We start from the raw sequence: 23,977 nt of genomic DNA on the forward strand, positions 1-23,977 counted from the left end.
TTAGAATTCAATTATAGGTTATGTCACATTGTATAAGTTGATGAAGAAATGAAGATTATGGTAGCAAATGAGTGACTATAAGATTGTAAAAGTTATTATTAAGATTTGTAAATGGTTGTTGAAACTCAAATTCGGAAGTAAATATGAATGCTTTATTATTTTGTAATTTACATTTTCTGCTTGATTTTTGGAGTTATGGTGAAGTTTGTTTTATTCTTTATGATGTGAACATGTGCTATCACTTTCGTGTTATGCTGATGTTGTTCAATAATGATAGGTTATTGTTTTATATGCTCTTAGAGAATTTTCTTCATTATTTAACTCCTTTGTTTTCTTATTCTCTTCCTTTTATTTATACGCCCTTCATTATCTTGCCATCTTTTCTTTCCCTTATCCTTTTCTTTGTTTGTTCTTGCGATGTTCTCATGTGTGTTCTTGGTAGGTAAATTTGACCCCTTTTCTTTTTCCCCAATCTTGCAATTAACATCAATTCTTACTAAAATATCTTTTGAGAACTTATAAAAAAAGGACCCAACCAGTTTAAAATTGCGATCTCTCTTGGTCTACAGTCAAATGTTATACCACTGAGTTAAGGATCAAATGGTGGTATTATTATCCAATCAACCTACTCTTAACATTTTTGTCAATGTTTTATTCTATGATATTTCCCTATTTATTTACTTATTTACTATATAAACTTTCCTCGTAAAATAATTTGAATATTTTCATGATTACTTTCTTTTTGTTGGTACAAAAGATGAAGAAGATGAATATCCAAAAAGAGAGATAAGAGAGAAAATTGAAATACAAACTTCTGCTACTCTTCTAAAACAGTTACATCAAATGGCTACGTAACTACACTAGTTTATATACACAAATAATAATGCCATGTAGGCAAAATGCTAACCTACACTAGCTAGGTTAAGCTTAACAAAATTAATACTACTACTATTGAATATGAATTACTTCTAATACCATCCCTTAATTCATATTCAACTAATCAAAGCTAACAACACAAATTTCATCCCTCAAGTGGAGAAATTGACGAGTCTTGATCGCTTTCGTCAGAACATCTGCCAGCTGCTTCTGGGTGGCTACAGAGCATAACTTCTAGCACTCCATTCCCTGATCCAAACCAAATCGTTACACCCCTATTTACCCCCTCTTGATTTTTCCATAGTCTTGCAACTCACAATAATTCTCATTAAAATATCTTGACAACTTATTAAAAAAGGGCCCAACCGGGTTCGAACCGGTGACCTCTTGATCTGCAGTCAAATGCTCTACCACTGAGCTATGGACCCAATGATGATGCTTTTCCAAATAAAGAACCAACATTAAGATATATTCACATAAGTTTTTATTTCTTAAATTTGATTAGAGTCTGGTCACTGTTACGCTGATATGATGTATGTTTCTCCCTATTTATTTGATTATTTTCATTATTTTGACATTATTTTTCTAATTGTATGGATTAAAGAGGAAACACATATTTGTTTTGGTTTATGTTAACTTTGTTACACTATATATGTTTTTCTAATGAATTGATTACATATTTAGTTTTTTAGAATTCAATTATAGGTTATGTCACATTGTATAAGTTGATGAAGAAATGAAGATTATGGTAGCAAATGAGTGACTATAAGATTGTAAAAGTTATTATTAAGATTTGTAAATGGTTGTTGAAACTCAAATTCGGAAGTAAATATGAATGCTTTATTATTTTGTAATTTACATTTTCTGCTTGATTTTTGGAGTTATGGTGAAGTTTGTTTTATTCTTTATGATGTGAACATGTGCTATCACTTTCGTGTTATGCTGATGTTGTTCAATAATGATAGGTTATTGTTTTATATGCTCTTAGAGAATTTTCTTCATTATTTAACTCCTTTGTTTTCTTATTCTCTTCCTTTTATTTATACGCCCTTCATTATCTTGCCATCTTTTCTTTCCCTTATCCTTTTCTTTGTTTGTTCTTGCGATGTTCTCATGTGTGTTCTTGGTAGGTAAATTTGACCCCTTTTCTTTTTCCCCAATCTTGCAATTAACATCAATTCTTACTAAAATATCTTTTGAGAACTTATAAAAAAAGGACCCAACCAGTTTAAAATTGCGATCTCTCTTGGTCTACAGTCAAATGTTATACCACTGAGTTAAGGATCAAATGGTGGTATTATTATCCAATCAACCTACTCTTAACATTTTTGTCAATGTTTTATTCTATGATATTTCCCTATTTATTTACTTATTTACTATATAAACTTTCCTCGTAAAATAATTTGAATATTTTCATGATTACTTTCTTTTTGTTGGTACAAAAGATGAAGAAGATGAATATCCAAAAAGAGAGATAAGAGAGAAAATTGAAATACAAACTTCTGCTACTCTTCTAAAACAGTTACATCAAATGGCTACGTAACTACACTAGTTTATATACACAAATAATAATGCCATGTAGGCAAAATGCTAACCTACACTAGCTAGGTTAAGCTTAACAAAATTAATACTACTACTATTGAATATGAATTACTTCTAATACCATCCCTTAATTCATATTCAACTAATCAAAGCTAACAACACAAATTTCATCCCTCAAGTGGAGAAATTGACGAGTCTTGATCGCTTTCGTCAGAACATCTGCCAGCTGCTTCTGGGTGGCTACAGAGCATAACTTCTAGCACTCCATTCCCTGATCCAAACCAAATCGTTACACCCCTATTTACCCCCTCTTGATTTTTCCATAGTCTTGCAACTCACAATAATTCTCATTAAAATATCTTGACAACTTATTAAAAAAGGGCCCAACCGGGTTCGAACCGGTGACCTCTTGATCTGCAGTCAAATGCTCTACCACTGAGCTATGGACCCAATGATGATGCTTTTCCAAATAAAGAACCAACATTAAGATATATTCACATAAGTTTTTATTTCTTAAATTTGATTAGAGTCTGGTCACTGTTACGCTGATATGATGTATGTTTCTCCCTATTTATTTGATTATTTTCAATTATTTTGACATTATTTTTCTAATTGTATGGATTAAAGAGGAAACACATATTTGTTTTGGTTTATGTTAACTTTGTTACACTATATATGTTTTTCTAATGAATTGATTACATATTTAGTTTTTTAGAATTCAATTATAGGTTATGTCACATTGTATAAGTTGATGAAGAAATGAAGATTATGGTAGCAAATGAGTGACTATAAGATTGTAAAAGTTATTATTAAGATTTGTAAATGGTTGTTGAAACTCAAATTCGGAAGTAAATATGAATGCTTTATTATTTTGTAATTTACATTTTCTGCTTGATTTTTGGAGTTATGGTGAAGTTTGTTTTATTCTTTATGATGTGAACATGTGCTATCACTTTCGTGTTATGCTGATGTTGTTCAATAATGATAGGTTATTGTTTTATATGCTCTTAGAGAATTTTCTTCATTATTTAACTCCTTTGTTTTCTTATTCTCTTCCTTTTATTTATACGCCCTTCATTATCTTGCCATCTTTTCTTTCCCTTATCCTTTTCTTTGTTTGTTCTTGCGATGTTCTCATGTGTGTTCTTGGTAGGTAAATTTGACCCCTTTTCTTTTTCCCCAATCTTGCAATTAACATCAATTCTTACTAAAATATCTTTTGAGAACTTATAAAAAAAGGACCCAACCAGTTTAAAATTGCGATCTCTCTTGGTCTACAGTCAAATGTTATACCACTGAGTTAAGGATCAAATGGTGGTATTATTATCCAATCAACCTACTCTTAACATTTTTGTCAATGTTTTATTCTATGATATTTCCCTATTTATTTACTTATTTACTATATAAACTTTCCTCGTAAAATAATTTGAATATTTTCATGATTACTTTCTTTTTGTTGGTACAAAAGATGAAGAAGATGAATATCCAAAAAGAGAGATAAGAGAGAAAATTGAAATACAAACTTCTGCTACTCTTCTAAAACAGTTACATCAAATGGCTACGTAACTACACTAGTTTATATACACAAATAATAATGCCATGTAGGCAAAATGCTAACCTACACTAGCTAGGTTAAGCTTAACAAAATTAATACTACTACTATTGAATATGAATTACTTCTAATACCATCCCTTAATTCATATTCAACTAATCAAAGCTAACAACACAAATTTCATCCCTCAAGTGGAGAAATTGACGAGTCTTGATCGCTTTCGTCAGAACATCTGCCAGCTGCTTCTGGGTGGCTACAGAGCATAACTTCTAGCACTCCATTCCCTGATCCAAACCAAATCGTTACACCCCTATTTACCCCCTCTTGATTTTTCCATAGTCTTGCAACTCACAATAATTCTCATTAAAATATCTTGACAACTTATTAAAAAAGGGCCCAACCGGGTTCGAACCGGTGACCTCTTGATCTGCAGTCAAATGCTCTACCACTGAGCTATGGACCCAATGATGATGCTTTTCCAAATAAAGAACCAACATTAAGATATATTCACATAAGTTTTTATTTCTTAAATTTGATTAGAGTCTGGTCACTGTTACGCTGATATGATGTATGTTTCTCCCTATTTATTTGATTATTTTCAATTATTTTGACATTATTTTTCTAATTGTATGGATTAAAGAGGAAACACATATTTGTTTTGGTTTATGTTAACTTTGTTACACTATATATGTTTTTCTAATGAATTGATTACATATTTAGTTTTTTAGAATTCAATTATAGGTTATGTCACATTGTATAAGTTGATGAAGAAATGAAGATTATGGTAGCAAATGAGTGACTATAAGATTGTAAAAGTTATTATTAAGATTTGTAAATGGTTGTTGAAACTCAAATTCGGAAGTAAATATGAATGCTTTATTATTTTGTAATTTACATTTTCTGCTTGATTTTTGGAGTTATGGTGAAGTTTGTTTTATTCTTTATGATGTGAACATGTGCTATCACTTTCGTGTTATGCTGATGTTGTTCAATAATGATAGGTTATTGTTTTATATGCTCTTAGAGAATTTTCTTCATTATTTAACTCCTTTGTTTTCTTATTCTCTTCCTTTTATTTATACGCCCTTCATTATCTTGCCATCTTTTCTTTCCCTTATCCTTTTCTTTGTTTGTTCTTGCGATGTTCTCATGTGTGTTCTTGGTAGGTAAATTTGACCCCTTTTCTTTTTCCCCAATCTTGCAATTAACATCAATTCTTACTAAAATATCTTTTGAGAACTTATAAAAAAAGGACCCAACCAGTTTAAAATTGCGATCTCTCTTGGTCTACAGTCAAATGTTATACCACTGAGTTAAGGATCAAATGGTGGTATTATTATCCAATCAACCTACTCTTAACATTTTTGTCAATGTTTTATTCTATGATATTTCCCTATTTATTTACTTATTTACTATATAAACTTTCCTCGTAAAATAATTTGAATATTTTCATGATTACTTTCTTTTTGTTGGTACAAAAGATGAAGAAGATGAATATCCAAAAAGAGAGATAAGAGAGAAAATTGAAATACAAACTTCTGCTACTCTTCTAAAACAGTTACATCAAATGGCTACGTAACTACACTAGTTTATATACACAAATAATAATGCCATGTAGGCAAAATGCTAACCTACACTAGCTAGGTTAAGCTTAACAAAATTAATACTACTACTATTGAATATGAATTACTTCTAATACCATCCCTTAATTCATATTCAACTAATCAAAGCTAACAACACAAATTTCATCCCTCAAGTGGAGAAATTGACGAGTCTTGATCGCTTTCGTCAGAACATCTGCCAGCTGCTTCTGGGTGGCTACAGAGCATAACTTCTAGCACTCCATTCCCTGATCCAAACCAAATCGTTACACCCCTATTTACCCCCTCTTGATTTTTCCATAGTCTTGCAACTCACAATAATTCTCATTAAAATATCTTGACAACTTATTAAAAAAGGGCCCAACCGGGTTCGAACCGGTGACCTCTTGATCTGCAGTCAAATGCTCTACCACTGAGCTATGGACCCAATGATGATGCTTTTCCAAATAAAGAACCAACATTAAGATATATTCACATAAGTTTTTATTTCTTAAATTTGATTAGAGTCTGGTCACTGTTACGCTGATATGATGTATGTTTCTCCCTATTTATTTGATTATTTTCAATTATTTTGACATTATTTTTCTAATTGTATGGATTAAAGAGGAAACACATATTTGTTTTGGTTTATGTTAACTTTGTTACACTATATATGTTTTTCTAATGAATTGATTACATATTTAGTTTTTTAGAATTCAATTATAGGTTATGTCACATTGTATAAGTTGATGAAGAAATGAAGATTATGGTAGCAAATGAGTGACTATAAGATTGTAAAAGTTATTATTAAGATTTGTAAATGGTTGTTGAAACTCAAATTCGGAAGTAAATATGAATGCTTTATTATTTTGTAATTTACATTTTCTGCTTGATTTTTGGAGTTATGGTGAAGTTTGTTTTATTCTTTATGATGTGAACATGTGCTATCACTTTCGTGTTATGCTGATGTTGTTCAATAATGATAGGTTATTGTTTTATATGCTCTTAGAGAATTTTCTTCATTATTTAACTCCTTTGTTTTCTTATTCTCTTCCTTTTATTTATACGCCCTTCATTATCTTGCCATCTTTTCTTTCCCTTATCCTTTTCTTTGTTTGTTCTTGCGATGTTCTCATGTGTGTTCTTGGTAGGTAAATTTGACCCCTTTTCTTTTTCCCCAATCTTGCAATTAACATCAATTCTTACTAAAATATCTTTTGAGAACTTATAAAAAAAGGACCCAACCAGTTTAAAATTGCGATCTCTCTTGGTCTACAGTCAAATGTTATACCACTGAGTTAAGGATCAAATGGTGGTATTACTATCCAATCAACCTACTCTTAACATTTTTGTCAAAGTTTTCTTCTATGATATTTCCCTATTTATTTACTTATTTACTATATAAACTTTCCTCGTAAAATAATTTGAATATTTTCATGATTACTTTCTTTTTGTTGGTACACAAGATGAAGAAGATGAATATCGAAGAAGAGAGATAAGAGAGAAAATTGAAATACAAACTTCTGCTACTCTTCTAAAACAGTTACATCAAATGGCTACGTAACTACACTAGTTTATATACACAAATAATAATGCCATGTAGGCAAAATGCTAACCTACACTAGCTAGGTTAAGCTTAACAAAATTAATACTACTACTATTGAATATGAATTACTTCTAATACCATCCCTTAATTCATATTCAACTAATCAAAGCTAACAACACAAATTTCATCCCTCAAGTGGAGAAATTGACGAGTCTTGATCGCTTTCGTCAGAACATCTGCCAGCTGCTTCTGGGTGGCTACAGAGCATAACTTCTAGCACTCCATTCCCTGATCCAAACCAAATCGTTACACCCCTATTTACCCCCTCTTGATTTTTCCATAGTCTTGCAACTCACAATAATTCTCTATAAAATATCTTGACAACTTATTAAAAAAGGGCCCAACCGGGTTCGAACCGGTGACCTCTTGATCTGCAGTCAAATGCTCTACCACTGAGCTATGGACCCAATGATGATGCTTTTCCAAATAAAGAACCAACATTAAGATATATTCACATAAGTTTTTATTTCTTAAATTTGATTAGAGTCTGGTCACTGTTACGCTGATATGATGTATGTTTCTCCCTATTTATTTGATTATTTTCAATTATTTTGACATTATTTTTCTAATTGTATGGATTAAAGAGGAAACACATATTTGTTTTGGTTTATGTTAACTTTGTTACACTATATATGTTTTTCTAATGAATTGATTACATATTTAGTTTTTTAGAATTCAATTATAGGTTATGTCACATTGTATAAGTTGATGAAGAAATGAAGATTATGGTAGCAAATGAGTGACTATAAGATTGTAAAAGTTATTATTAAGATTTGTAAATGGTTGTTGAAACTCAAATTCGGAAGTAAATATGAATGCTTTATTATTTTGTAATTTACATTTTCTGCTTGATTTTTGGAGTTATGGTGAAGTTTGTTTTATTCTTTATGATGTGAACATGTGCTATCACTTTGGTGTTATGCTGATGTTGTTCAATAATGATAGGTTATTGTTTTATATGCTCTTAGAGAATTTTCTTCATTATTTAACTCCTTTGTTTTCTTATTCTCTTCCTTTTATTTATACGCCCTTCATTATCTTGCCATCTTTTCTTTCCCTTATCCTTTTCTTTGTTTGTTCTTGCGATGTTCTCATGTGTGTTCTTGGTAGGTAAATTTGACCCCTTTTCTTTTTCCCCAATCTTGCAATTAACATCAATTCTTACTAAAATATCTTTTGAGAACTTATAAAAAAAGGACCCAACCAGTTTAAAATTGCGATCTCTTGGTCTACAGTCAAATGTTATACCACTGAGTTAAGGATCAAATGGTGGTATTACTATCCAATCAACCTACTCTTAACATTTTTGTCAAAGTTTTCTTCTATGATATTTCCCTATTTATTTACTTATTTACTATATAAACTTTCCTCGTAAAATAATTTGAATATTTTCATGATTACTTTCTTTTTGTTGGTACACAAGATGAAGAAGATGAATATCGAAGAAGAGAGATAAGAGAGAAAATTGAAATACAAACTTCTGCTACTCTTCTAAAACAGTTACATCAAATGGCTACGTAACTACACTAGTTTATATACACAAATAATAATGCCATGTAGGCAAAATGCTAACCTACACTAGCTAGGTTAAGCTTAACAAAATTAATACTACTACTATTGAATATGAATTACTTCTAATACCATCCCTTAATTCATATTCAACTAATCAAAGCTAACAACACAAATTTCATCCCTCAAGTGGAGAAATTGACGAGTCTTGATCGCTTTCGTCAGAACATCTGCCAGCTGCTTCTGGGTGGCTACAGAGCATAACTTCTAGCACTCCATTCCCTGATCCAAACCAAATCGTTACACCCCTATTTACCCCCTCTTGATTTTTCCATAGTCTTGCAACTCACAATAATTCTCTATAAAATATCTTGACAACTTATTAAAAAAGGGCCCAACCGGGTTCGAACCGGTGACCTCTTGATCTGCAGTCAAATGCTCTACCACTGAGCTATGGACCCAATGATGATGCTTTTCCAAATAAAGAACCAACATTAAGATATATTCACATAAGTTTTTATTTCTTAAATTTGATTAGAGTCTGGTCACTGTTACGCTGATATGATGTATGTTTCTCCCTATTTATTTGATTATTTTCAATTATTTTGACATTATTTTTCTAATTGTATGGATTAAAGAGGAAACACATATTTGTTTTGGTTTATGTTAACTTTGTTACACTATATATGTTTTTCTAATGAATTGATTACATATTTAGTTTTTTAGAATTCAATTATAGGTTATGTCACATTGTATAAGTTGATGAAGAAATGAAGATTATGGTAGCAAATGAGTGACTATAAGATTGTAAAAGTTATTATTAAGATTTGTAAATGGTTGTTGAAACTCAAATTCGGAAGTAAATATGAATGCTTTATTATTTTGTAATTTACATTTTCTGCTTGATTTTTGGAGTTATGGTGAAGTTTGTTTTATTCTTTATGATGTGAACATGTGCTATCACTTTCGTGTTATGCTGATGTTGTTCAATAATGATAGGTTATTGTTTTATATGCTCTTAGAGAATTTTCTTCATTATTTAACTCCTTTGTTTTCTTATTCTCTTCCTTTTATTTATACGCCCTTCATTATCTTGCCATCTTTTCTTTCCCTTATCCTTTTCTTTGTTTGTTCTTGCGATGTTCTCATGTGTGTTCTTGGTAGGTAAATTTGACCCCTTTTCTTTTTCCCCAATCTTGCAATTAACATCAATTCTTACTAAAATATCTTTTGAGAACTTATAAAAAAAGGACCCAACCAGTTTAAAATTGCGATCTCTCTTGGTCTACAGTCAAATGTTATACCACTGAGTTAAGGATCAAATGGTGGTATTATTATCCAATCAACCTACTCTTAACATTTTTGTCAATGTTTTATTCTATGATATTTCCCTATTTATTTACTTATTTACTATATAAACTTTCCTCGTAAAATAATTTGAATATTTTCATGATTACTTTCTTTTTGTTGGTACAAAAGATGAAGAAGATGAATATCCAAAAGAGAGATAAGAGAGAAAATTGAAATACAAACTTCTGCTACTCTTCTAAAACAGTTACATCAAATGGCTACGTAACTACACTAGTTTATATACACAAATAATAATGCCATGTAGGCAAAATGCTAACCTACACTAGCTAGGTTAAGCTTAACAAAATTAATACTACTACTATTGAATATGAATTACTTCTAATACCATCCCTTAATTCATATTCAACTAATCAAAGCTAACAACACAAATTTCATCCCTCAAGTGGAGAAATTGACGAGTCTTGATCGCTTTCGTCAGAACATCTGCCAGCTGCTTCTGGGTGGCTACAGAGCATAACTTCTAGCACTCCATTCCCTGATCCAAACCAAATCGTTACACCCCTATTTACCCCCTCTTGATTTTTCCATAGTCTTGCAACTCACAATAATTCTCATTAAAATATCTTGACAACTTATTAAAAAAGGGCCCAACCGGGTTCGAACCGGTGACCTCTTGATCTGCAGTCAAATGCTCTACCACTGAGCTATGGACCCAATGATGATGCTTTTCCAAATAAAGAACCAACATTAAGATATATTCACATAAGTTTTTATTTCTTAAATTTGATTAGAGTCTGGTCACTGTTACGCTGATATGATGTATGTTTCTCCCTATTTATTTGATTATTTTCAATTATTTTGACATTATTTTTCTAATTGTATGGATTAAAGAGGAAACACATATTTGTTTTGGTTTATGTTAACTTTGTTACACTATATATGTTTTTCTAATGTATTGATTACATATTTAGTTTTTTAGAATTCAATTATAGGTTATGTCACATTGTATAAGTTGATGAAGAAATGAAGATTATGGTAGCAAATGAGTGACTATAAGATTGTAAAAGTTATTATTAAGATTTGTAAATGGTTGTTGAAACTCAAATTCGGAAGTAAATATGAATGCTTTATTATTTTGTAATTTACATTTTCTGCTTGATTTTTGGAGTTATGGTGAAGTTTGTTTTATTCTTTATGATGTGAACATGTGCTATCACTTTCGTGTTATGCTGATGTTGTTCAATAATGATAGGTTATTGTTTTATATGCTCTTAGAGAATTTTCTTCATTATTTAACTCCTTTGTTTTCTTATTCTCTTCCTTTTATTTATACGCCCTTCATTATCTTGCCATCTTTTCTTTCCCTTATCCTTTTCTTTGTTTGTTCTTGCGATGTTCTCATGTGTGTTCTTGGTAGGTAAATTTGACCCCTTTTCTTTTTCCCCAATCTTGCAATTAACATCAATTCTTACTAAAATATCTTTTGAGAACTTATAAAAAAAGGACCCAACCAGTTTAAAATTGCGATCTCTCTTGGTCTACAGTCAAATGTTATACCACTGAGTTAAGGATCAAATGGTGGTATTACTATCCAATCAACATACTCTTAACATTTTTGTCAAAGTTTTCTTCTATGATATTTCCCTATTTATTTACTTATTTACTATATAAACTTTCCTCGTAAAATAATTTGAATATTTTTCATGATTACTTTCTTTTTGTTGGTACACAAGATGAAGAAGATGAATATCGAAGAAGAGAGATAAGAGAGAAAATTGAAATACAAACTTCTGTTACTCTTCTAAAACAGTTACATCAAATGGCTACGTAACTACACTAGTTTATATACACAAATAATAATGCCATGTACGCAAAATGCTAACCTACACTAGCTACGTTAAGCTTAACAAAATTAATACTACTACTATTGAATATGAATTACTTCTAATACCATCCCTTAATTCATATTCAACTAATCAAAGCTAACAACACAAATTTCATCTCTCAAGTGGAGAAATTGACGAGTCTTGATCGCTTTCGTCAGAACATCTGCCAGCTGCTTCTGGGTGGCTATAGAGCATAACTTCTAGCACTCCATTCCCTGATCCAATCCAAATCGTTACACCCCTATTTACCCCCTCTTGATTTTTCCATAGTCTTGCAACTCACAATAATTCTCTATAAAATATCTTGACAACTTATTAAAAAAGGGCCCAACCGGGTTCGAACCGGTGACCTCTTGATCTGCAGTCAAATGCTCTACCACTGAGCTATGGACCCAATGATGATGCTTTTCCAAATAAAGAACCAACATTAAGATATATTCTCATAAGTTTTTATTTCTTAAATTTGATTAGAGTCTGGTCACTGTTACGATGATATGATGTATGTTTCTCCCTATTTATTTGATTATTTTCAATTATTTTGACATTATTTTTCTAATTGTATGGATTAAAGAGGAAACACATATTTGTTTTGGTTTATGTTAACTTTGTCACACTATATATGTTTTTCTAATGAATTGATTACGTATTTAGTTTTTTAGAATTCAATTATAGGTTATGTCACATTGTATAAGTTGATGAAGAAATGAAGATTATGGTAGCAAATGAGTGACTATAAGATTGTAAAAGTTATTATTAAGATTTGTAAATGGTTGTTGAAACTCAAAATCGGAAGTAAATATGAATGCTTTATTATTTTGTAATTTACATTTTCTGCTTCATTTTTGGAGTTATTGTGAAGTTTGTTTTATTCTTTATGATGTGAACATGTGCTATCACTTTGGTCTTATGCTGATGTTGTTCAATAATGATAGGTTATTGTTTTATATGCTCTTAGAGAATTTTCTTCATTATTTAACTCCTTTGTTTTCTTATTCTCTTCCTTTTATTTATACGCCCTTCATTATCTTGCCATCTTTTCTTTCCCTTATCCTTTTCTTTGTTTGTTCTTGCGATGTTCTCATGTGTGTTCTTGGTAGGTAAATTTGACCCCTTTTCTTTTTCCCCAATCTTGCAATTAACATCAATTCTTACTAAAATATATTTTGAGAACTTATAAAAAAAGGACCCAACCAGTTTAAAATTGCGATCTCTTGGTCTACAGTCAAATGTTATACCACTGAGTTAAGGATCAAATGGTGGTATTACTATCCAATCAACATACTCTTAACATTTTTGTCAAAGTTTTCTTCTATGATATTTCCCTATTTATTTACTTATTTACTATATAAACTTTCCTCGTAAAATAATTTGAATATTTTTCATGAATACTTTCTTTTTGTTGGTACACAAGATGAAGAAGATGAATATCGAAGAAGAGAGATAAGAGAGAAAATTGAAATACAAACTTCTGTTACTCTTCTAAAACAGTTACATCAAATGGCTACGTAACTACACTAGTTTATATACACAAATAATAATGCCATGTACGCAAAATGCTAACCTACACTAGCTAGGTTAAGCTTAACAAAATTAATACTACTACTATTGAATATGAATTACTTCTAATACCATCCCTTAATTCATATTCAACTAATCAAAGCTAACAACACAAATTTCATCCCTCAAGTGGAGAAATTGATGAGTCTTGATCGCTTTCGTCAGAATATCTGCCAGCTGCTTCTGGGTGGCTACAGAGCATAACTTCTAGCACTCCATTCCCTGATCCAAACCAAATCGTTACACCCCTATTTACCTCCTCTGGATGTTTCTATAGTCTTGCAACTCACAATAATTCTCTATAAAATATCTTGACAACTTATTAAAAAAGGGCCCAACCGGGTTCAAACCGGTGACCTCTTGATCTGCAGTTAAATGCTCTACCACTGAGCTGTGGACCCAATGATGATGCTTTTCCAAATAAAGAACCAACATTAAGATATATTCACATAAGTTTTTATTTCTTAAATTTGATTAGAGTCTGGTCACTGTTACGCTGATATGATGTATGTTTCTCCCTATTTATTTGATTATTTTCAATTATTTTGACATTATTTTTCTAATTGTATGGATTAAAGAGGAAACACATATTTGTTTTGGTTTATGTTAACTTTGTTACACTATATATATTTTTCTAATGAATTGATTACATATTTAGTTTTTTAGAATTCAATTATAGGTTATGTCACATTGTATAAGTTGATGAAGAAATGAAGATTATGGTAGCAAATGAGTGACTATAAGATTGTAAAAGTTATTATTAAGATTTGTAAATGGTTGTTGAAACTCAAATTCGGAAGTAAATATGAATGCTTTATTATTTTGTAATTTACATTTTCTGCTTGATTTTTGGAGTTATGGTGAAGTTTGTTTTATTCTTTATGATGTGAACATGTGCTATCACTTTGGTGTTATGCTGATGTTGTTCAATAATGATAGGTTATTGTTTTATATGCTCTTAGAGAATTTTCTTCATTATTTAACTCCTTTGTTTTCTTATTCTCTTCCTTTTATTTATATGCCCTTCATTATCTTGTCATCTTTTCTTTCCCTTATCCTTTTCTTTGTTTGTTCTTGCGATGTTCTCATGTGTGTTCTTGGTAGGTAAATTTGACCCCTTTTCTTTTTCCCCAATCTTGCAATTAACATCAATTCTTACTAAAATATCTTTTGAGAACTTATAAAAAAAGGACCCAACCAGTTTAAAATTGCGATCTCTTGGTCTACAGTCAAATGTTATACCACTGAGTTAAGGATCAAATGGTGGTATTACTATCCAATCAACCTACTCTTAACATTTTTGTCAAAGTTTTCTTCTATGATATTTCCCTATTTATTTACTTATTTACTATATAAACTTTCCTCGTAAAATAATTTGAATATTTTTCATGATTACTTTCTTTTTGTTGGTACACAAGATGAAGAAGATGAATATCGAAGAAGAGAGATAAGAGAGAAAATTGAAATACAAACTTCTGCTACTCTTCTAAAACAGTTACATCAAATGGCTACGTAACTACACTAGTTTATATACACAAATAATAATGCCATGTAGGCAAAATGCTAACCTACACTAGCTAGGTTAAGCTTAACAAAATTAATACTACTACTATTGAATATGAATTACTTCTAATATCATCCCTTAATTCATATTCAACTAATCAAAGCTAACAACACAAATTTCATCCCTCAAGTGGAGAAATTGACGAGTCTTGATCGCTTTCGTCAGAACATCTGCCAGCTGCTTCTGGGTGCTACAGAGCATAACTTCTAGCACTCCATTCCCTGATCCAAACCAAATCGTTACACCCCTATTTACCCGTCTTGATTTTTCCATAGTCTTGCAACTCATTATAATTCTCTATAAAATATCTTGACAACTTATTAAAATAAGGCCCAACCGGGTTCGAAACGGTGACCTCTTGATCTGCAGTCAAATGCTCTACCGCTGAGCTATGGACCCAATGATGATGCTTTTCCAAATAAAGAAAGAAAATTAATATATATTCACATAAGTTTTTATTTCTTAAATTTGATTATAGTTTGGTCACTGTTACGCTGATATGATGTATGTTTCTCCCTATTTATTTGATTATTTTCAATTATTTTGACATTATTTTTCTAATTGTATGGATTAATGAGGAAACACAAATTTGTTTTGGTTTATGTTAACTTTGTTAAACTATATATTTTTTTCTAATGAATTGATTACATATTTAGTTTTTTAGAATTCAATTATTGGTTATGTCACATTGTATAAGTTGATGAAGAAATGAATATTATGGTAGCAAATGATCGACTTTAAGATTGTAAAAGTTATTATTAAGATTTGTAAATGGTTGTTGAAACTCAAATTCGCAAGTAAATATGAATGCTTTATTATTTTGTAATTTACATTTTCTGCTTGATTTTTGGAGTTATGGTGAAGTTTATTTTATTCTTTATTGTTGTTGTAAATTCATGACCGTCAAGTTATGGATAAGCTAGACGTCAATTAAACCAGAGTCGCCACCACGCTTTTATTGTTTCTAAGGGAAAATGGAAAAGTACAAAAAAAACCCAAATATAAGAAGTTTTTTAAATCAAAAGTAATAAAATGCTAGAGATTACACGTAAGGGGGTTGATTACACAGAAGGAAGGTGTTAGTACCCAAAGTGTCTCAGGTACTCCTAGGGAGCCCTTTTTTGTATGCATATGTGTTTTTGTACAAAATGATGTTTGCAATAAATAGGGTGGAGGGATGAGGAAATAATTCATTAATTATTTTTGTGTTTGACAAGACCTTCGGACTTTTGCCTACTTACCAACATAAAAATGAGGGATCAAAACCTCGTAGTTCGTGGTATAACTTTCAAAATGAATGAGTTACCTTTTAACAAAACTTTAAGTTTAAGAGAGCCACGAGAGGCCTAAAAAGGTTTGAAAGAGTGTTAGTTTTTTTTTGTCTTTTGAAATTTTAAGTCAAGTATAGTTAAGTTCATTTACAAGTTTGATTAAGAAAAGAGTTTTTAAAATGCAATGGCATAAGACCAAAGTTTCTACTTTGCAATAAGTCTAAGTTTAGAAAACATAAGCAAAGAAGATTTTTAAAAAGGGGGGAAGAGATTTGAAATTTAAGAAGTGGGAGGAGACGAAGAGGCTAATCCTAAGCAAAAATTAAAAGTTAAGAGTTGAGAAGATCTGACCGATGGACTGCAATCCAATAAACAAGAATGTTATATAGAAACCCAAATTTCCCTTGGACTTTAGAATCAAGCAATATCAATACACAAATAGCAAGATGAATAGCAAGGCATTAAATAAAGATAGTCACATCCAAGCTTAGTAACTCCATGATCTTCTTCATAATTCCCCATGTATCAGATGACTTCAAAGATAGGCATTAGACACAAGTTCAAAATAAGAGCTTCAATATGTTACAGATGAACTCAAATGGATCTTCAATACTTGCTTCAGATGAAAGTTCACTTCACAAACACTTGGTTTCATGAAAGTTGGCATTGGCCAAGTCCTTTGCATAGGGAGTGTTGCCTAATTCTAAGTCCAATGTCTCAGATCAAATCCAATAGTCCACACAAAATATCTTTTAGGGGTTTTGTTCTTATTATGTACATTAAGGTCAAAAGACCACAAACACAATCAAGTATATACAAACACAATATAATCACAAGATAAGGCTCAAATGAGCAAAGTGAAAATGACATTAAATAAACAAATTTAGTGGTATGGATAATGGAAAATGAAATAAGACTTAAAATTAAAGTGCATAAAAGTAAATGATTTGAAATTAAATGTTAGTTGTTAGTTGATTAGAAGTTAGTATTGCTTTTGTTTTATTTTGTTTAAGTCATTCTTTAGAGAACACTCAACCCGCTTATCACAAGCATGAATCCTTGAACTAAGACATCTTCCAAAGGAAGGAAAAAAGGCCAAGTTTCCACATAATACCATGAAAGAGGGGAGACTTACAATCTCACTTACTAGAATGCTATGCCTTTTTGTGTCACAAATTTAGCACTATGTTAAGCAATCATAATTGGACTTATGTAGAAGTCTCAACTATTTGAGGTCGGGCAATAGAAATTTTAGTGTTAATGCATGTTAGAGACATGGTATTATGAACCATGCTCCTAAAACATACCACACTTAAAAAGAATATGCAAAAGGGTGGATCTAATCTCATCCACACTCATGTTGATTTTTCAATCAACTAGCCTTAGGATATGGAGATATCATAGGTCCATGATATCAATGAATAGAGAAAGGGAATAAGATGAAGGGGGAGGGGAAATGGAATCAACACAAATTGGTCAAAGGAAGACTTTTACCAAATTAAAATCATTCGTTCATTTTGGGAGATGAAATGTACATTTCATCAATCCCCTAAATCCAATGATCTTAACTCAACAAAGTTAAATCAACCTTGACCAAGACCCAACAACACAAGTCAAACTCAACAAGTCAAAATTAGAAGCTCAACACAATTTATTTGGCATTTAAATAATTAAAGTCAAATAAAATATACATTAAATTATGGTTTGTCAAATTCCTAAAACCTCATAGAAACGCCAAAGAAATGGCCATGAGATTTATCATAGGTCAAACAAGGTCAAAGGACCTTGGAGAAAAATTTTCATAATTTTTGGAAACTTAAAACTATTTTTAAATAATTAAAAATAATCACAAAATCAATTAAATCATGAAAAATATTAATAATGATCCAAAAAATAATTTTAATTTAGAAAATGAAAGAGGAATTTATTTAAATTTTTTTGGTGAAACTCTCATGTTTTTTGGATCAATATTAAAATTAATATGAATTAATGAAAATAGAACAAATAAAATGAAAATCAAAAAATCAGAAAAAACGTGGACCACTTGATCTCCCTCATTAATTGAGGTGGCAGATCAAGTGATCTCTAGCGTGCAATCCACCATGGTCTTGAGTCAGTGCGCCACACAAACGGTAATTCAAACTAACACGCGAGATTAGATAAAGTCAAATGGATCCTATGGTTCTGATGACTGCCAACTCACCACCGGAGCCAAAGCTCCAGTCTCCTTCTCCGGTGAGTCTCACCGGACTTGTTCAGTCACAACCATCACCAAAATTAAAAAGAAGGACATGATTTTAAAGTAAAAATGGCATTGAGCTCGAATCTGGACTCAATTTATCCTAACTCCAAGTATATTGAGAGATACAAGGAGTTGTAATTTTAGGTGCACGATCTGAGTTGCTTCGATTTGACCTCTAAGCAACTTAATCTTGTTGCCTACATTGGTAGGACTTCAGACAACCAAAGATCCAAGAGAATTATGGAGAATTGAGTGAGAACCGAATAGATGAAATTTTCTGGAAAAATACCTTCAATGTAAGTCTGAACTCGATTGATCTTGCTCTTGCTTGTGCTTGATCTTACTCAGGATGCTTGAAAGAGTAGAATTGAATGATCAAAAGGCTTTGGATCCTTGGAGTTTTGAATCTCAAAATAGTGAGATTCAAACTCAATTTCCAATGGAAATTATCAAGATTATCCTTTGGAATGGGAGGGTTTGAATGCTTGGGATCAAAGCTGGCGTGCAGGGTCCTCAATTCTGAACCTAGAGGTTTCTATTTATAGCCAATCCAATTGATATTTGCACACTTGAACATGGAATCCAAAAATAACAAAGAGTGATGCATGGGTGCATAGGCGTGTACATGCCCATTAAATCATGTCATTTGGTCCATAATTGAATACAAACAAGTCTGAGATCATGTTGTAATGTCATGCATTGGTGTGGGGGAGTTTGAAGTTCAATCTTGCCAAATGATGATGCAATGTTCAAGCTATGCGCAACCCATTCAAATCTTGTCCAAATTGGATGAAATTGGACTTTTCGAAAAGGTTAGATCAAGAGGAACAACTCTCATGTTGGACACTTTTTCATTTGAATCCCGGATCATGATGAATTTTAAAGTGGAAGTTGGGAAAATCAAACATGTTAAAAAAAATTCTAAGTGTCAAGCCATATGTTCACTTATTCCACTTGGCTAACTTTTTATGTGAGCTTCAAATGAGAAAAGGTCTTTCATCAAAGTTGTATCTATCTCAAAGTACTTCAAAATAGTCACAAATGTGACCTTATTTGGATTTAATATAAAGGAGTTATGCATTTTTGAAGTTGAGTAAAATCACTTGGTCAATGGCATTGGTCCAAAATGACCTATAATGTATCCTCATATCACATGCTCATAAAAGTTGAATTAGCTCTTCCTACAAAACTCAAAGTTGAATTAGACATATTGAATTTGTTTTTTCAACTTGGAAATATTTCATCTCATAAAAATTGAGCAAGTTATGGCCTTGGGAAGTTGACCTCCAAATTAGGGTTTAGACAAAATGACCTATAATCTTTCACCATAAAAATTGACTTTCCAAGCAAAAATAGCTCTAGACCCTAACATAAAAGTTGTTTGCAATATAGCTTAGAGTAACTTTGATCTTGGAATCATTTTCATTCGATAAAAATTGTAGGAGATAGGGTCTAGGGAACCCCGGTTTTGATCAGATGAATTCCTCTAGTCAACCACCATGAAAAAACTTGCTATCTTGCAATTCTATTGACATTTGGGACTCATGGGAGATCATATATACCTAATATGAAGAAATTTGAAGTACCCCTTGAAATATTTGATCAATTGTTGAAGAAGCTTGTTGAAGAAGTTACACAAGATACCCAAATGAACTGGGGTTTCCAAGGCAAACCAACTCCAAATTCTTGATGAATTCTTGATCAAACTAACATGTGAAGACCATGGGGATTCATATATTATGCTTAGATCCATTGTAGATCATTCTTGATTGAGCTCTTTGTAATTGGGGTCTTAAACCCTAGATATAAGCTTGATAAATCAAAGGTGAGCATGTGCACTACCTACAAAAGAGTTAGACAAAATGCAAAGACATATTTTTGGTATTTTGGTTAGTAAAGATGATAAAATACAAAGTATGATATAATCAAATGATGCTTGGTGATCTCTCACAATGCAAACCCACTGAATGAAGGGTAAGGAGGATTCCAAGATGTGATCCCAATGTTAATGCATATGATGAGATAGCATGAGGGATCTTAGGGTCAAAATTAGGGTCTTACAGCTGCCCCTATTTAAGGACATTCTAGCTGAGGAGATGAAGGTTAAAATCTTCGTATCGACTCAGCAGAATGGGCTTAAATAACAATATATAGAAACAAATTTTGGTCCCTAAGAGACCTCATGATGCATATGATATGAATGTTAAAATAAATCTTTGTGGGGAAATGTTGACACAAAGGAAAGAGTTCAGAGAGATCAGAAGTTCGCAGGAGTATAATTCATTCCATAAGGAAAACTCACTAGGGAGACATAGACTCCGAGGGGATAAAATGGGTTGTGCGTAGAGACACACCATTAGCACCTTCTTGAACTCCGTTATCTCATCTGAACAACTTCTTGTCAGCAATATGCCATCAACATAGAGACACACCAGAATCCTATTGCCTTCATAAGTATGTTCAACATAAGCTCCATACTCCATCTCACACTTTCTGAATTCTTGAAGCTTGAAAAATGAATCAATTTTCAGATTTTAGGCTCTAGGAGCTTGTTTCAATCCATACAACACTTTATGTAACCTGTACATCATCCCTTTCTGATTATTTTTCGCAAATCCATAAGGTTGTGACACGTATACCTCTTCTTGTAATAGACCGTTTAGAAATGCAAATTTCACATCCAGATGGATCAAAGGTCAATTCATGTTAGCAGTTATCGTAATCACTAGTCTAATTGTCTCATGTCTCGTTACAGGAGTAAACACCTCAAAGTAGTCTAACCCATGTTTCTGTAGAAAACCTCTTGCCACTAACATTGCTTTTTTTTTTTCCAAATGATCCATATGTCTTCAATTTCATCTTAAAAACCCATATGACGCTGATGGATTTCTTGTCCTTTGGACGCTCAGTCAACTCCCAAGTTTTATGTCTTTCTATAGCGTTAAGTTCTTCTTCCATGGCCTTCAGCCACACTTTCGTCTTGAGTGCTTCTTCAACACTAACTGTTTCAGAATCTACTAACATATCACACATAATGACTTCTCCCTCAGAGTCTATTTCAGTATCTTGCAGAATGTCAAACTCTGCAAATCTTCTTGGAATATTTCTGATTCTTTGTGGCCTCTTAACTTGTTCAGAACCTTCTTTGGACGCTGAAACAATATTAGATGATGGAACCCTAGAAGTACCACCTTAAGAGGCATGACCACCTACAAAGTCTAGAATATTACCTGAGTCTAGATCTCCACACGAGTCTGAATCATCATCAGAATCTGGATCAGAATCAGATTCACCTTCATAATCAAACTCATCTTCAGAGTCAGACTCACTTTCAGAGTCACCTTCAGAAGTATCTTCTGATTTTGACTCATCTTCAGAACCTTTGAATTCTGAAGTATCTTCAGAAGTTAACTCGTGTGTTAACACCACACGAGAGTTGGATTGAGACTTATTCCAATCCCACGATTATGATTCTTTCACAATGACATCTCTATTGACTTCAATCTTGTTAGTGACAAGACAATAGATCTTATAAGCACATGTATTGTGGTACCCTACAAGCAACATAACTCTGCTTTTGTCATCCAACTTCCTTCTCTTAGAATCTGAAAAATGTTTGTAACAAACATAACCAAACACCTTCAGTTGGATCACACTTTGCTTATCTCCAGTCCAGTTCTCTAAAGGAACAATTTCCTTCAGCTTTTTGGTTGGATACCTTTTAAACACATATGCAGCAGTGGAAACAACTTCTCCCCATAAGGTACAAGAGTGCTTCTTCTCCTTTAGCATGCTCCTTGTCATATCAAGCAAGGTTCGGTTTCTTCTTTCATCAAGACCATTGTGTTGAGGAGTGTATGGAGTAGTCACCTCATGCTCGAGAACTTTCAGCTTCTGACCACTCTGATTCTCAGCCTTAATTCTGAATTTCTTAAATTCAGCAAACACCCGTGTTTGAACTTTATAAGGGATACCCATGTCATCCTTGTGAACTCATCAGAATGGTCCACACACGTCAGAATGCACTACACCTAGAGCATGCTTTGCTCTTGGAGGCATTTCATATGCAAATGGCAGTCTTGGTTGCTTCCCTCTCATGCACACATTGCATGACTTCTCTGGCTTCTTAATTATAGGAATTCCATGTACCAACTTCTTTGAATTAAGATGCCTTAAACTTATGAAATTCAGATGACTAAATCTTTTGGACTAGAGCTCACTTTCCTTCACAACACTTGTTGCAGTAAGGCATTCAGAGACTGCAGTTTTAACATTCACTTTAAATGTTATATTCCTTCCCTGTTCTGACTTCATAATCAGCTTCTGATTATAATCATACAACTTCAAAAGATTGTCCTTCATGGTAACTGAAAATCCTTTGTCAATGAATTGACCTACACTCATTAGATTTCTTTTCATGCTAGGGACATGCCACACATTCTGAATCAATGAAGTTTTACCATTATTCAGAACTACTCTGATATTTCCATTCCTTCAGCATTCAAATACTTATCATCAACACATTTGATCTTGGTCCTCTTACCAGATTCAAACTCAACCAGTCATTTCTTATTTCCAGCAAGGTGGTTTAAACAACCAGTGTCCATGTACCATCAGTCTTCCAAAGATGCACTATCAGACTCAGAAGCCATCAATAGCACTAGTTCATCATCAAAATCTCCTCTGCATATGTTTTCTTTTTCTAACTTCCTTTCCTTGTTTGAAAAGTGACCAAACTTCTTACAATAGTAGCATTGAACTTTCCTCTTGTCATACTTCTCCCTTCCTTTATGAGCACTCTTCTGCCTTTAAGAAGTTGAGGTTGCTGACTTCTGAACACCATCATATTTCTTCCTGGCTTCTGACCAAGACTGCTTCTGATATTTCTTACCAGAAGCTGCTTTCAGAGCCTGCTGCTTTACCTCCATTTTAGAGTTTCTCTCAGTCTAACGCAACTTTTGTGCCTCTAGACTGCTTTGCAACTCTTCAATTCTCATGGTGCTAAGATCATTAGAATGCTCAATTTCTACAACAATGTAATCAAATTGAGGAGTAAGGTATCTAAGTATCTTCTCAATGATATTTTCTTCAAAGAGAGTTTCTCCACACGACTTCATCTCATTTGTGATCAGAATCACTCTAGAGATGTAGTGATGTACCTTCTCATTGTTCTTCACGCTGAGATTCTCATACTGCTTACATAAAGACTGAACCTTCACCTTCTTCAGTGATGCATTATCCCCGTAGCACCATACAAGTGTGTCCCACGCAACTTTCTCCGTTGTCGAATGAGCGGTTTTCTCAAACGCATTCGCATCCACACACTAATGGATGTAGAACAATGCCTTCCTCTATGCATACGTTGCATTTTTCGAAAGTGAAACTGAAACGTAATCGTCGTTGACGAGATCAAGAACATCTTGAGCGTCAAACAACATACACATCTTAATCATCCACCGATTCCAGTTATTACCATCGAAC

General features: G+C 32.4%; 1 protein-coding gene and 10 non-coding genes across 11 annotated transcripts; all 11 read right to left on the reverse strand.

Annotated features, from left to right (window-relative positions):
• Positions 1–1,232: 1,232 nt before the first annotated feature.
• Positions 1,233–1,304, reverse strand: TRNAC-GCA (transfer RNA cysteine (anticodon GCA)). Its single transcript has one exon. It is a non-coding gene; the product is annotated as a tRNA-Cys (tRNA).
• A 1,492-nt stretch (positions 1,305–2,796) lies between these two features.
• TRNAC-GCA (transfer RNA cysteine (anticodon GCA)) lies at positions 2,797–2,868 on the reverse strand. Its single transcript has one exon. It is a non-coding gene; the product is annotated as a tRNA-Cys (tRNA).
• A 1,493-nt stretch (positions 2,869–4,361) lies between these two features.
• Positions 4,362–4,433, reverse strand: TRNAC-GCA (transfer RNA cysteine (anticodon GCA)). The gene has a single exon. It is a non-coding gene; the product is annotated as a tRNA-Cys (tRNA).
• Positions 4,434–5,926: 1,493 nt separating this feature from the next.
• On the reverse strand, positions 5,927–5,998 carry TRNAC-GCA (transfer RNA cysteine (anticodon GCA)). The gene has a single exon. It is a non-coding gene; the product is annotated as a tRNA-Cys (tRNA).
• Positions 5,999–7,491: 1,493 nt separating this feature from the next.
• TRNAC-GCA (transfer RNA cysteine (anticodon GCA)) lies at positions 7,492–7,563 on the reverse strand. The gene has a single exon. It is a non-coding gene; the product is annotated as a tRNA-Cys (tRNA).
• Positions 7,564–9,054: 1,491 nt separating this feature from the next.
• TRNAC-GCA (transfer RNA cysteine (anticodon GCA)) lies at positions 9,055–9,126 on the reverse strand. Its single transcript has one exon. It is a non-coding gene; the product is annotated as a tRNA-Cys (tRNA).
• Positions 9,127–10,618: 1,492 nt separating this feature from the next.
• Positions 10,619–10,690, reverse strand: TRNAC-GCA (transfer RNA cysteine (anticodon GCA)). Its single transcript has one exon. It is a non-coding gene; the product is annotated as a tRNA-Cys (tRNA).
• A 1,494-nt stretch (positions 10,691–12,184) lies between these two features.
• Positions 12,185–12,256, reverse strand: TRNAC-GCA (transfer RNA cysteine (anticodon GCA)). The gene has a single exon. It is a non-coding gene; the product is annotated as a tRNA-Cys (tRNA).
• A 1,492-nt stretch (positions 12,257–13,748) lies between these two features.
• On the reverse strand, positions 13,749–13,820 carry TRNAC-GCA (transfer RNA cysteine (anticodon GCA)). Its single transcript has one exon. It is a non-coding gene; the product is annotated as a tRNA-Cys (tRNA).
• Positions 13,821–15,310: 1,490 nt separating this feature from the next.
• On the reverse strand, positions 15,311–15,382 carry TRNAC-GCA (transfer RNA cysteine (anticodon GCA)). Its single transcript has one exon. It is a non-coding gene; the product is annotated as a tRNA-Cys (tRNA).
• Positions 15,383–21,262: 5,880 nt separating this feature from the next.
• On the reverse strand, positions 21,263–23,424 carry LOC127095246 (uncharacterized). The gene is made up of 3 exons (XM_051033961.1): positions 23,337–23,424; positions 21,727–21,894; positions 21,263–21,648 (listed from the first exon to the last, which is right to left on the reverse strand). The coding sequence occupies exons 1-3, from the start codon at positions 23,422–23,424 to the stop codon at positions 21,263–21,265; spliced, it is 642 nt and encodes a 213-aa protein (XP_050889918.1).
• Positions 23,425–23,977: the final 553 nt, after the last annotated feature.

This window comes from Lathyrus oleraceus, chromosome 6 (genome assembly GCF_024323335.1).
Source record: "Lathyrus oleraceus cultivar Zhongwan6 chromosome 6, CAAS_Psat_ZW6_1.0, whole genome shotgun sequence".
Classification (NCBI taxonomy): Eukaryota; Viridiplantae; Streptophyta; class Magnoliopsida; order Fabales; family Fabaceae; genus Lathyrus; species Lathyrus oleraceus.